This window comes from Amblyraja radiata, chromosome 28 (genome assembly GCF_010909765.2).
Source record: "Amblyraja radiata isolate CabotCenter1 chromosome 28, sAmbRad1.1.pri, whole genome shotgun sequence".
In the NCBI taxonomy this organism is placed as follows: Eukaryota; Metazoa; Chordata; class Chondrichthyes; order Rajiformes; family Rajidae; genus Amblyraja; species Amblyraja radiata.
The window spans coordinates 19,746,386-19,759,326 of NC_045983.1; the positions used below are offsets into that span (position 1 = coordinate 19,746,386).

Here is a 12,941-nt window from a genome sequence, read left to right on the forward strand (position 1 = left end):
CTGCTTGGGACCTTGAATGGAGTCGAGGGGGGAGGTGAAGGGACAGGTGTTGCATTTCTTGCGGTTGCAACGGAAAGTGCCCGGGGAGGGGGTGGTGCGGGAGGGAAGGGAAGAATTGACGAGGGAGTTGCGGAGGGAGCGGTCTTTGCGGAAGGCAGACATGGGGGGAGATGGGAAGATGTGGCGAGTGGTGGGGTCACGTTGGAGGTGGCGGAAATGGCGGAGGATTATGTGTTGTATTTGCCGGCTGGTGGGGTGAAAGGTGAGGACCAGAGGGACTCTGCCCTTGTTGCGTGTGCGGGGATGGGGAGAGAGAGCAGTGTTACGGGGTATGGATGAGACCCTGGTGTGAGCCTGAAGAACGAGGACATTTCCGATGCCCTGGTATGAAATGTCTCATCCTGGGAACAGATGCGGCGTAGGCGGAGGAATTGGGAGTAGGGGATGGAGTCTTTACAGGGGGCAGGGTGGGAAGACGTGTAGTCCAGATAGCCATGTGAGTCAGTGGGTTTGTAATGTATGTCGGTCAGGAGTCTGTCCCCTGCGATGGAGATGGTGAGGTCAAGGAATGGTAGGGAAGTGTCGGAAATCGTCCAGGTGTATTGGAGTGCCGGATGGAAGTTGGTGGTGAAGTGGATGACGTCAGTCAGTTGTGTGTAGGTGCAGGAGGTGGCACCAAAGCAGTCGTCAATGTAACGGAGGTAGAGGTCGGGGATGGGGCCCTGGTACGTCTCGAACAAGGATTGTTCAACGTACCCGACAAAGAGGCAGGCGTAGCTGGGGCCCATGCGTGTGCCCATAGCTACGCCTTGTGTTTGGAGGAAATGGAAGGAGTCAAATGTAAAGTTGTTGAGGGTGAGGACCAACTCCGCTAAACGGAGGAGAGTGTCAGTGGCTGGGTATAGGTTGCTCCTCTGGTCGAGGAAGAACCGGAGGGCTCCGAGGCCATCCTGGTGGGGGATGGAGGTGTAGAGTGACCGGACATCCATGGTGAAGATGAGGGGGTGAGGGCCCAGAGAGTGGAATGCGTGGAGGCGGCGGAGAGTATCTGAGGGTCCAGATCAATTGCCTCTTTCAAAACTCTGGTGTATAGATCACTATATCTTTGCAATGTATTAGCTTTGAGTTTCATCAATTTCTCTTGTACTATTATTACTTCCAATCCCTCATTCTCAAAAGACTTTGTTTTGTATATTTCTGGCAGCTTTTTGGTGTCTTGTTAATTCGGACACAAAATAGTTTAATTTTGCTGCCACTCCAGTATAAAGCTCCCATCTCTGTGTAACGCAACCACATTTTTCCTTACTAGTTTGCACTTTACCTACTTATACGTTCTTAAAATTCATTTTTAATGTTTCTTGCCAGTTTACTCATTGATTCCTGGTTTGTTGTGGGAGATATTGAGCAGACCGAGTCACTTGAAGACAGAATCCTTGGCAAGGCTTGATGCAGTAAATGAAGGAATGATTGCTTCCCACTCTATCTACTTGAGTCACCGCTTTCTGGGAGTTATGGACTCCAAGATCCGCTGTACGTTAATGTTGTTAAGGGTCATGCCATTTATTGTACATTTTTCCTTTACATTTAACCTCACACTTGCTCTGACTAAACTCCATCTTCAGTTTTGTTTATTGTCATGTGTACTGAGGTACAGTGAATTAATTTTGTTGCGTGCTAACCAGTCGGCGGAAAGACAATACATGGTTACAATCAAAGTGTACAGATACATAATAAGAATAACATTTAGTGCCAGATAAAGCCAGTAAAATCCAATCAATGATAGTCCAAGGGTCTCCAATGAGGTCGACTGCTCTCTTGTTGTGGTAGGATTGTTCAATTGCTTGATAGCAGCTGGGAAGAAACTGTTCTTGAATCTGGAGGTGTGCGTTTTCACACTTCTATACCTTTTGCAAGATGGGAGAGGGGAGAAGCGGGAGTGGCCAGAGTGCAACTCGTCGTTGATTATTCTGCTGGCCTTGCCGAGGTATAAATGGAGTCAATGGAAGGGAGGTTGGTTTGAGTGATGGTTTGGGCTGCATCCACAATTCTCTGCAATTCCTTGAGGTATTGGATGAAGCTGTTCCCAAACCAAGCTGTGATGCATCCCAATAAAATATGTTCTGCCATCTGACATTTCTTCACCAATTTCTGTAGTTGATCTATATATCCCGCCGTATACTTTGACAGCCTTCCTCGCAGCCTGCTCCCTCAACATCTTGATGTCATCTGCAAACTTACTAACCAACCCGTCTACATTTATGTCCATGTCATTATATATATATCATACAGCAGATGTCCCAGCACAGATCCCTGCAAACCACTGGTCATAGACCTCCAATATTGTTCTTCCACCATAACCCTCTATCTTCTATCAGTAAGCCAGTTTTGAGTCCATACGACCAATCTCATGCATTTTAATTTTCTGGATCAGACTACCAGGGGATTTTACCAAATGCCTTACCAAAGTCCAGTTCGTTGCTCTCTCCACATTTTCACATTTTGACTTCATTTCAAATTATGCGCCAGTGGTATATCTTGTTTGTGTGATATTGAATAACGTCTTATGACATTTTGAAAAGTCTAGTTGCGATATTTCAGTTTCAGTTTCTACTTCATTTGTACATTTACATTATGATCTTTATTTATTGCAAACTAAAGAAAATTAACAATGTGAATATCACAGCTGCAGCATTTTTTTTGTCTCTCTATTTGCATGAATGTGCTATTTAATGCGCTTGGCTTGCTCAGCCTGATGACACCACAGCTAGTGGACATGAGGAAATAACTGAACTAAGTAGACAGAATTGGAACGCCCAAAGAGATTTCCTAGAATGCTTTGGCTCATCTATACATAGAGTCAGTAGTAATGATTTTACTCTATGAATCAGCTATTAAGCTGGAAATGGAAAGAGAGCAGGAAAGATTTACTAGGATGCTGCCAAGACCCGAGGGACTGAGTTCTAGAGAGAGGTTGGGCAGGCTTGGAATTTATTCCTTGGAACATGGGAGACTGAGGGGTGGCCTTAGAGGTGTATAAAATCATGAGGGGCATAGATGGGGTGAATGCAAACAATCTTTCTCCCCAGGGTTGGGGAATCAAGAAGTTGAAGGCATACATTTAAGGTGATAGGGGAAAGGTTCCATAGAAACTTGAGGAACCATTTTGAGGGTGGCACGTATATGGAATAAGCTGCTAGAGGAACTAGTTGAACAATAACAACATTTAAGGGACATTTAGACAAGTACATAGACAGGGAACTTTTAGAGGGATATGGGTCAAACATAGGCAAATGGAACTACTATAGGTAGGCATCTTGGGTTGGGCAAAAGTTCCTGCCTCCAAGCTGTATGGCTATGACTGTACCCACACCACAGATTCTACTTAGTGTCAGTGTCAATCCTTTGGTCCTTTGCTCATATCCAATCACATTTCTATCCCTTGGCAGCATCCATCCAATAGAATAAGAATCATAGAAACATAGAAAATAGGTGCAGGAGTTGACCATTTGGCCCTTCAAGCCAGCACCACATTTCAATATGATCATGGCTGATCATCCAGAATCAGTATCATGTTCCTGCTTTCTCCCCATATCCCTTGATTCAGTTAGCCCTAAGAATTATATCTAATTCTCTCTTGAATACATCCAGTGAATTGGCCTACATTGCCTTCCGTGGCAGAGAATTCTACAGATTCACAACTCTCTGGCTGAAAAATATTTTCTTTATCTCAGTCCTAAATGACCTACCTCTTTCTTAAACTGACCCCTGGTTCTGGACTCTCCCAACATAGGGAACATTTTTCCTCCAATCCCTTAAGAATTTTATATGTTTCTAGAAAATTCCCTCTCATCCCTCAAAATTCCAGTGAAGAAGCCCAGTCGATCCATTCTTTCATCATATGCACATCAGACAGGCCCCCTCACTGTCCATCTTCAAAACCAGTCTTAAAACCCTTTTCTATTCCTTGGCTTTTGACCCTGCATGAGACTTTGCTCCTGTTTTAGTGTTTTTAATGTTTTTTATTGTTTTTACTCTCTCTTTTAATGTTTTTATTGTCTTGTAATAATTTTTTTATTCATGATTAGTCATGTACAGCACTTTGTTGCAACAGTGGTTGTTTTTAAAGTGCTCTATAAATAAAGTTATTATTATTATATATCAGTCCCGCCATCCCGGGAATTAACCTGTTGAATTTACACTGCACTACCTCAACAGCAAGAATGTCCTTCCCAAATTAGGAGACCAAAACTGCACACAATACTCCAGGTGTAGTCTCACCAGGCCCCTGTACAACTGCAGTAGGACCTCCTTGCTCCTATACTCAAATCCTCTTGCGATGTAGGCCAACAGGCCATTTGCTTTCTTCACTGCCTGCTGTACCTGCATGCTTACTTTCAGGTCTCCCTCAACCTCGGGTGTTCTCGAGAAAACAATTCAAGTTGTTCAACTTTCACTTGTAGCTAATAACCCCTCACCCAGGCAACATTCTGGTAAACCTGTTCTGCACCCTCCCAAAAGCCTTCGCATCTTGCCAAATCAAAGTTTTACGGAGCTGCATCATGACTTCCTGATTCTAATACTTTATGCCCCAACCAAGACAAGCATAGCATATGCCTCCTTTACCACTCTATCTATTTCTGTTGCCACCTTCAGGAAATTATGGGCCTGCAAAATCTCTCTGTACATCAATGCTGTCAATTTATTTCACTACACTCAGCATAAGGGAAAATAATAAACTTAAACCTAAACCTAAAATCAGCCATATACCTTCCCGTTACATTCAACCTCCTAAGGTGCAGCACCTTACACTTGCTTGGATTAAACTCAACCTGCCATCTCTCTGCCCATTTCTGTAGCTGATCAACTTCTCATCGCGCTGTCCCGCACCCTCACCTGCGCGGAGCCCTGCGGAGCGCGCAGCACGACCTGAGCAGCAGTTTAAAAACACTAAGTGACAAATTTAAAGAAGTGAAAGTTAAGAAGCCAAGAAGTACAGAAGACAGAACAGGGGTGACGTCACTCGAAGCGCGAGCAGAGGCATCATATCCATTGTGACAGTACGAGCAGAGGCAGGCAGGCAGGCAGGCAGAGCCATTGTGACGTCATCAGCGAGACCATCTCGTTTATTTACCAAGTTATTTGAATTTTTTGAACATTTTCATAAATAATTAGGGGAAATAATACATAAAATTTGCAGATGAGGCGATTTTTGGCATCATGGCATAAATCTCTATCGGAATATGTAAAAATGTCACCGTTAGCACGTCGTGTTTTCGAGGAGATGTGAATCGCAGACGAACGAACAAATACACAAATAAATACATCCACAATCAGAGTTTTATAATTATAGAGATAGAACAGTACATCACAGGAACGAACCCAAGTTAAACTAATCGCATCTGCCTGTACATGATCCATATCTCTCTAGTCCCTGCGCCTCCATGTGTCTCTTAAAAGCCACCATCGTGTCTATGTCCCCCGCCACCTCTGGCAGTGCGCTCCAGGCCCCCACCACTCTCTTTGTATAAAAGAAACTTGCCCCAGACACTTCTATTAAACTCTTCCCGCTCTCACCGTACAGCTATGCCCTCTTAAGTTGGACATTTGCACATCGATGCTGTTAAGGATTTTGCCATTAAAAATGTATACTCCTGGCATTCAACTGTACCACCTCACACTTGCCCGAGTTAAACTCCATCTGCATTTTTCCGCACACTTCTGCAGTTGCTCCCTGTGCCACTGTATCTGCTGACAGCATTCTTCACTGTCTGCAACTCTTCCAATTTTGTTATTGTCAGCATACTCACTCACCAATCCATCTACATTTAAGCCTAGTGTGTAGGAAGGAACTGCAGATACTCGTTTGAACCAAAAATAGGCACAAAAAGTGGAAGTAACTCAGGGACGGGCAGCATCTCTGGAGAAAAGGAATGGGTGACGTTTCGGGTCGAGCCCAGGCAGATCATACCATACAGGAGTTCATCAGGTAGTGCAAAAGAGAATTAAATAGAGTACATAATTTAATGTTACTGTTACAGAGAAAGTGCAGGTAAATAAAAGTGCGAGTGCCGCAAGAGGTAGATTGTAAAATGGGTAATATATATCCTTGGTATATGAACAAGAGTCTCAACCCAAAACGTCACCAAAACTTCGCTCCAGAGATGCTGCCCGCCCCCGCTGAGTTACTCCACCTTTTTGTGTCTCTGACATTGAAGTCTAGGTGTTTTGTTTGTCTCATTTTAATACTATAAAAGTTGGCCTTAGCCTGTTTACAGTAACAGCTTTCAAATATTTACCCAATCTACCTTTGTTAATGTGGCCCTGGCTGCACAGCCCACATTGCATTAGGGAACTATAAATGAGCACAATGCCAAACCATCAGGATTTCCATGTAATTCCAAGGATTATCAGAGTTTTATTATAATCCTTAGGCAACTTTCATAACCAGCAGTAGTGTTAAACTTAATGCTATTTTAAGGCTTCAATTCTGGGTCTTTTTTTGTGGTTTTTACCATTCTTTTTCTTTGTTCACTCAGCAACATGGAATGTGTCACTTTTTGCATCTGTAATTTGTCTTTTGGAGTATCGTGATTCCAAGTTTACAAATTAGCCCTGGATGTCAAATAATATTGAAGCACTGGTTTGGTCAGTCACTCAATTGATTTAAGTCTTTCTCCAAAAGAGGTTGATTATCTAGTGTTGGAAGGTGTTATCGTATTTGTCTTATCTGACAGGTAATCCATTGAATAACTCTATTGGATTCACTCCGAGTCCCATCCTTTAAAACCTGCTGCATTGCTAAAGCTCATCCATCACCATTCAGCATTTTATCGGGATGCATCACAGCATGGTTTAGGAACAGCTTCATCCAAGACCGGAAGACATTGCAGAGAATTGTGGATGTAGCCCAAACTATCACGCAAACAAACTTCCTTTGCCTTGACTCCATCTACACTTCATGCTGCCTCAGCAAGGCCACCAGCATAATCAAAGACAAGTCTTATTTTGGTTACTCCCTATTCTCCCCTCTCCCATCAGGCAGGAGGTACAGAAGTTTGAAAATGCATGCCTTCAGATTCAAGGCTAGTTTCTTCCTGGCTGTTATCAAGCAACTGAACCGTCCTCTCACCAGTATGGTCCTGACCTCCCATCTGCCTCATTGGAGACCTTTGAACTATCTTTAATTGGACTTTATCTTGTACTAAATATGTACCTTTTATCCTTTACGTGTGCACTTTGGACGGCTTGATTGTAATCATGTACAGTCTTAGATTGGATAGCACGCAACAAAAAGCTTTTCACTGTCACTAGTACATGTGATAATAAACTAAACTAAATTGTTTTTCACCAGAGTAACCAGTCAGATAAGACTTGGGAACATTGCATATTAAGTCATCATGTTCTGAATGGAACAAACAAAACGATAACACTTAAAGGTGGTTTGGCTCTGACATTTTTTTTCTTGTTAGATTATTTGTTAAAAGAATTATAAATTCCTCATTCATGTAGTCAAATTCTTAATTAACTGAAGCATATCAGGAAATTGCTTTCTGCACTTGATGCAGAGAGGCTAAGTGGTGAATGGCCCAGTCGATTTAAGAACAGTACTCTCCTTTTATATGATCTAATGACTAGGTTCACTGCCAATTTGCTCTGAATGGAAAAATGTGACAGTTACAATGTAGTCTAAAGTATTTTTTTTTTTGAATGTTGGATGTTTTTGTAAAGATATTATTACTTTATTACAGTCCAGGGCTTCAGCAAGACTAAAACCTCGGCCAGCCCCTTCATCAGGACCCAAACTCCTTCCTCACAAATCAACCAGTGGTGCACGCAGACGCAGAACACGATGCCGCAAATGCGAAGCATGCTTGCGAACGGAATGTGGAGAATGCAACTTCTGCAAAGACATGAAGAAGTTTGGAGGCCCTGGCAGAATGAAGCAGTCCTGTATCAAGAGGCAATGTATTGCTGTAAGTGCAAGGGTATAATGCTTTGATTACTCTGGCGGTGGGCAGCATGGAAACCTATTTCGGTGAGGATGATGTTATTCGTTGCTTAATTTTGAGAATGCCGTAACCAATCCGGTTCAGATCATCAAGGTTCGGATCATAGAATCCTATGGTACGGAAAAGGGCCCTTTGGCCCAATTTGTCTATGTCGATCAAGATGCCTCATGTAAGCCAGTCCCATTTGGCCCATATCCCTCTAGACCTTTCCTATTCAAGCACCAGTCCAAATATCTTTTCATTGATTTCATTGATATACCCACCACCCTCTGAGTGAAAAGGTTCATAGTAAATCTCTTATCCTGCATGTTTACTTTCAGTGACTGGTGCACAAGGACATCCAGGTATTGTTGCACTTCCCTTTTTCCTAATCTGACACCATTGAGATAATAATCTGCCTCCTTGTTCTTGCCGCCAAAGTAGATAACCTCACATTTATATTATACTGCATCTGCCATGCATCTGCCCACTCACTCAACCTGTCCAAGTCAACCTACAACCTCCAAGCATCCTCTTCGCAGTTTACACTGCCACCCAGCTTTGTCACCTGCAAATTTACTAGTGTTACTTTTAATTCCATCATCTAAATTGTTGCGGCCCCAGCACCGAGTCTTACGACACTCCACTCGCCACTGCCCGCCATTGACAGGGACCCTTTTTATTCCTACTCTTTGTTTCCTGTCTGCCAATCAACTCTCCATGTCAATACCCTACCCCCAGTACCATGTGCTCTAATTTTGCCCACTAATCTCCTGTGTGGGACCTTATCAAATGCTTTCTGAGAGTCCAGATACACTACATCCACTGACTCTCCTTCATCCATTTTACATCACATCCTCAAAAAATTCCAGATTAGTCAAGCAGGATTTCCCCATCATAAATCCATGCTGATTTGAAATAATCCTTTTACTGCTATCCAAATGCGCAGTTATTACTTCTTTAATAATTGACTCCAGCATCTTCCCCACCACCGATGTCAGGCCAACTGGTCTATAATTCCCAGTTTTCTCTCTCGCTCCTTTCTTGGAAAGTGGGATAACATTAGTTACCCTCCAATCCACAGGAACTGATCCTGAATCTATAGAAAATTGGAAAATGATCACCAATGCGTCCACGATTTCTAGAGCCACCTCCTTGAGTACCCTGGGATGCAGACCATCAGGCCCTGGGGATTTATCAGCCTTCAGTCCCATCAGTCTACCGAATATTATTTCTCGCCTAATGCAAATTTCTTTCAGTTACTCTGTCTCCCTAGATCTTCTGTCCTCTAGTACATCTAGGAGATTATTTGTGTCTTCCTTGGTGAAGACAGAACCTAAGTACCTGTTCAACTCCTTTGCCATTTCCTTGTTCCTCATAATAATTTCACCTGTTTCTGTCTTCAAGGGATCCACATTTGTCTTTACTAATCTTTTTCTCTTAACATATCTAAAGAAGCTTTTACTGTCCTTTATATTCTTGGCGAGCTTACCTTCGTAATTCATCTTTTCACCCCGTATTGCTCTTTTTGTTACCTTCTGATGTCCTTTGAAATTTTCCCATTCCTCTGGCTTCCCGCTACTCTTTGCTATGTTATACACTTTTTCTTTAAGTTTTATACCGTCCATAACTTCCCTTGTCAGCCATGGTTGCCTCTTACTCCCCTTAGAATCATCCTTCTTCTTTGGAATGAAATGATCCTGCATCTTCTGGATTATACCCAGAAATTCCTGCCATTGCTGTTCCATGTCATTTCTGCTAGGATCCTTTTCCAGTCAACCTTGGCCAGCTCCTCTCTCATGCCTTCATAGTCCCCTTTGTTCAACTGCAACGCTGACACTTCTGATTTAACCTAGTCCCTCTCAAATTGCAGATTAAAACTTATCATGTTATGGTCACTACCTCTTCGCGGTTCCTTTACCTTGAGTTCCCTTATTAAATCTGGTTCATTAGACAACACTAAATCCAGAATTGCCTTCTCTGTGGTAGGCTCCAATACAAGCTGCTCTAAGAATCCATCTCGGAGGCACTCTACAAACTCCCTTTCTTGGGGTCCAGAACCAACCTGATTTTCTCAGTCTACCTACATATTGAAATCTCCCATAACCACAGTGACATTAACTTTGTTACATGCCAATTTTAACTCCTGCTGCAACTTGCACCCTATATCCAGGCTACTGTTTGGGGGCCTGTAGATAAATCCCATTAATGTCTTCTTACCTTTACAATTCCTCAATTCTATCCACAGCGACTCTACATCGTCATTCCCCATGTCACACCTCGCAAGGGACTGAATTTCATCCCTCACCAACAGAGCTACCCCACCTCCTCTGCCCACCTTCCTGTCCTTTCTATTGGACGTATAACCCTGAATATTCAGATCCCAGCCCCGATCCTCCTGCAGTCATGTCTCTGTAATCCCCACAATGTCATATCTACCAATCTCTAACTGAGCCTCAAACTCATCCACTTTACTTCTTATATTTCGCGCATTCATATAAAATACTATAAATCCATTGCTCACCTCACATTTCACATTGATTCCTATTTCACTTGGCCATATTATCCTATCCCTTCGTGAGCTTTCTGGTCACCTGCCTGCATTCTGCCTGCCAGAATGCCTGGTCCCCCACCTGTTAAGGTGCAACCCGTCCCATTTGCAAAATTCACCCTTACCCCAAAACAGATCCCAGTAGTCTAAGAATCAAAATCTCTGCCCCCTGCACCAGCTCGTCAGCCACACATTCAGATCCCTTACCTCCCTGTTCCTGCATGAGGAACTGGAAGCAAACCGGAGATAACCACCCTGGAGGTCCTGCTTTTCAGCCGCCTTCCGAGCTCTCCAAAGTCTCGCTGCAGAATCTCTTTCCTCTTTTTCCCCAATGTCATTTGTGCTGACATGCACTACTACTTCCGGCTGCCCCCCCTCCCCCTTGAGGATGCCCTGCAATCGGTCTGTGACGTTCCGGATCCTAGCACCAGGGAGGCAACACACCATCCTTGAATCCCGCCTGTTGCCGCAGAAACCCTTGTCTGTACCTCTCACTATGGAGTCCCCTACTATCACGGCTCTGCCTGACGTCTGTCTCTTCGGCTTTGCCTCAGCTCCACGTTTTGACTCGCAGACCTGTCCGCCGCACAGACTGGCAATGTCTTCTGCCCCGACAGCTTCCAAGAGGGTGTATCTGTTTTCAAGAGGTACAACCCCTGGGGTCTCCTGCAGTCGAAGCTTCCTTCCCTTCCTCATCGTCACCCACCTTCTCTCTTCCGGTAACCAGGAAACTCTCGTTTTCCCAGATGATCCTGAGGTCATCCAGTTGCCTCTCCAGTTCCCTAACACGGTCTTTCAGGAGCTGAACCTGGACACAGTTGTAGCAGCCAGAGGCACCAGCAGTGTCCCTGACCTCCCACATCCTGCAAGCGTCACACTGAATCAGCTTGCCTGTCATTTATTCACTGCATCTCATCCTCTCCAATTTATGGTGTAGTCTCCTCACCTCAGCCTCCTCGCCTCACATATTTGTGTTTTGTATAATTGAACAGTAATCCAAACACAGAATATTGCAATTGCTGAAAATGTAGACCCTGGATATCTCAAATGTTTTTCTTTGCGTTGGTGCAGGTGCTAACTAAAGTCATGACATTAATGGATGGCAGCTTTCTAATAAGTTTATAATAAACACATTAAATTACCTAATTTATATAATTTAAACATTGAGCTGTATGTGCAAGTTCAAATGTAATGGAATGCAGGGTCTCAAATATGTTTTCTTTAATTAGATACCATATTGAAAACTCATAGTAGTCCACATAGATTAGTTATCATTTAAATATAATTATCGAGTGCTGTGATGGCAGCAATTCTATATTATTTTTACCAGCAGGAACTTTCCAAGGCACCTAGGCTGCTGAAACGTGGTATATTATGAGCACATTTGACATGATTAAGTTTATCTACATTTCACTCGAGTAATATAATGATAAACATTTTCAAGGTTGATTCTACATTTATTTTAAGAGATACTTCAGGAATTCATTTGTATAATTTTAAATAGTAGATTGCCAGTTAGTTTAACCACTCCTTTTATAAGGTTTTTGTGGACAAGTATTTTTTGTTTGACACCATATTTGCATAAGCAAATTTTGAGTCTTTGCCAGCAATTCTAAAAATAATTACGCAAAATCTAATTTAAACAACTAATCAGAAAGGAATCTGCTTGTTAACCAAATGTTCTGCAAGCTGCTCCCAATGGGTGTGCAAAAACAATTTAGTAATGAAGTACTTCCGGAATTTATTCTGCTTGACTCAAGGGCACTAGGGGAATTGACAATGTCTCAATCTTTTCTGAGTTAGAGATTAAGAGTTCAGCCTTCAATGCAGCACCAAACACATCATATAGGCCAGCTCACGGAAGTTTTGAGGTACTGCTTCGCTCTCTGAAGTGTAGTCTGTCATGTTGTAAAATACCTAAAGTAAGGTCTTGCCCACCATTTAGGTGAAGGTAATAGAGTCTAAAGAAATGCATCGCTATTCAACAAAAAACGAACTTATTCTCCTGTTCTGGCTAGCAATTCACATTTAAATTACATAATGAATAACAAAATAACATGCCGCCCTTTTCATTTAGTGTTGGTGGTCCTTGCTTTAAATATGACAGTGGTCACATTTCAATAGTCATTCATTGTGAAGAGCTGTAGGATACTCATGAAATTAATTATTGTCATGAAATCTTGCCTCATAGTTGGATAGTAAATAAGTTTTTGAAGGTGGGTAGATATTAGTTACCAAATATTAACATAGGCTAGCTTTGTCGTCTTTTGAAAGTGAAAGTGATACATTTTGTCAAAGCTTTCTGTACTTTAGGATGTTCTGCAATACAGAGCTTGCTGTATGCCAAACGAATGTAGATCATCCTGGAGTCGGTCTTGGAGTCATCCCAGTACAGAATGGGA

General features: G+C 42.8%; 1 protein-coding gene across 5 annotated transcripts in view; it reads left to right on the top strand.

Moving 5' to 3' along the window:
- The window catches only part of LOC116988945 (lysine-specific demethylase 2B-like), a 159,032-nt gene that overhangs the window by 59,858 nt on the left and 86,233 nt on the right, over window positions 1-12,941 (top strand). For all 5 annotated transcript variants that reach the window (XM_033045992.1, XM_033045993.1, XM_033045995.1 and 2 more), the window contains exon 2: window positions 7,749-7,973. In XM_033045992.1, coding sequence (XP_032901883.1) covers window positions 7,749-7,973 — 225 coding nt within the window. The remainder of the gene's footprint in view (window positions 1-7,748; window positions 7,974-12,941) is intronic.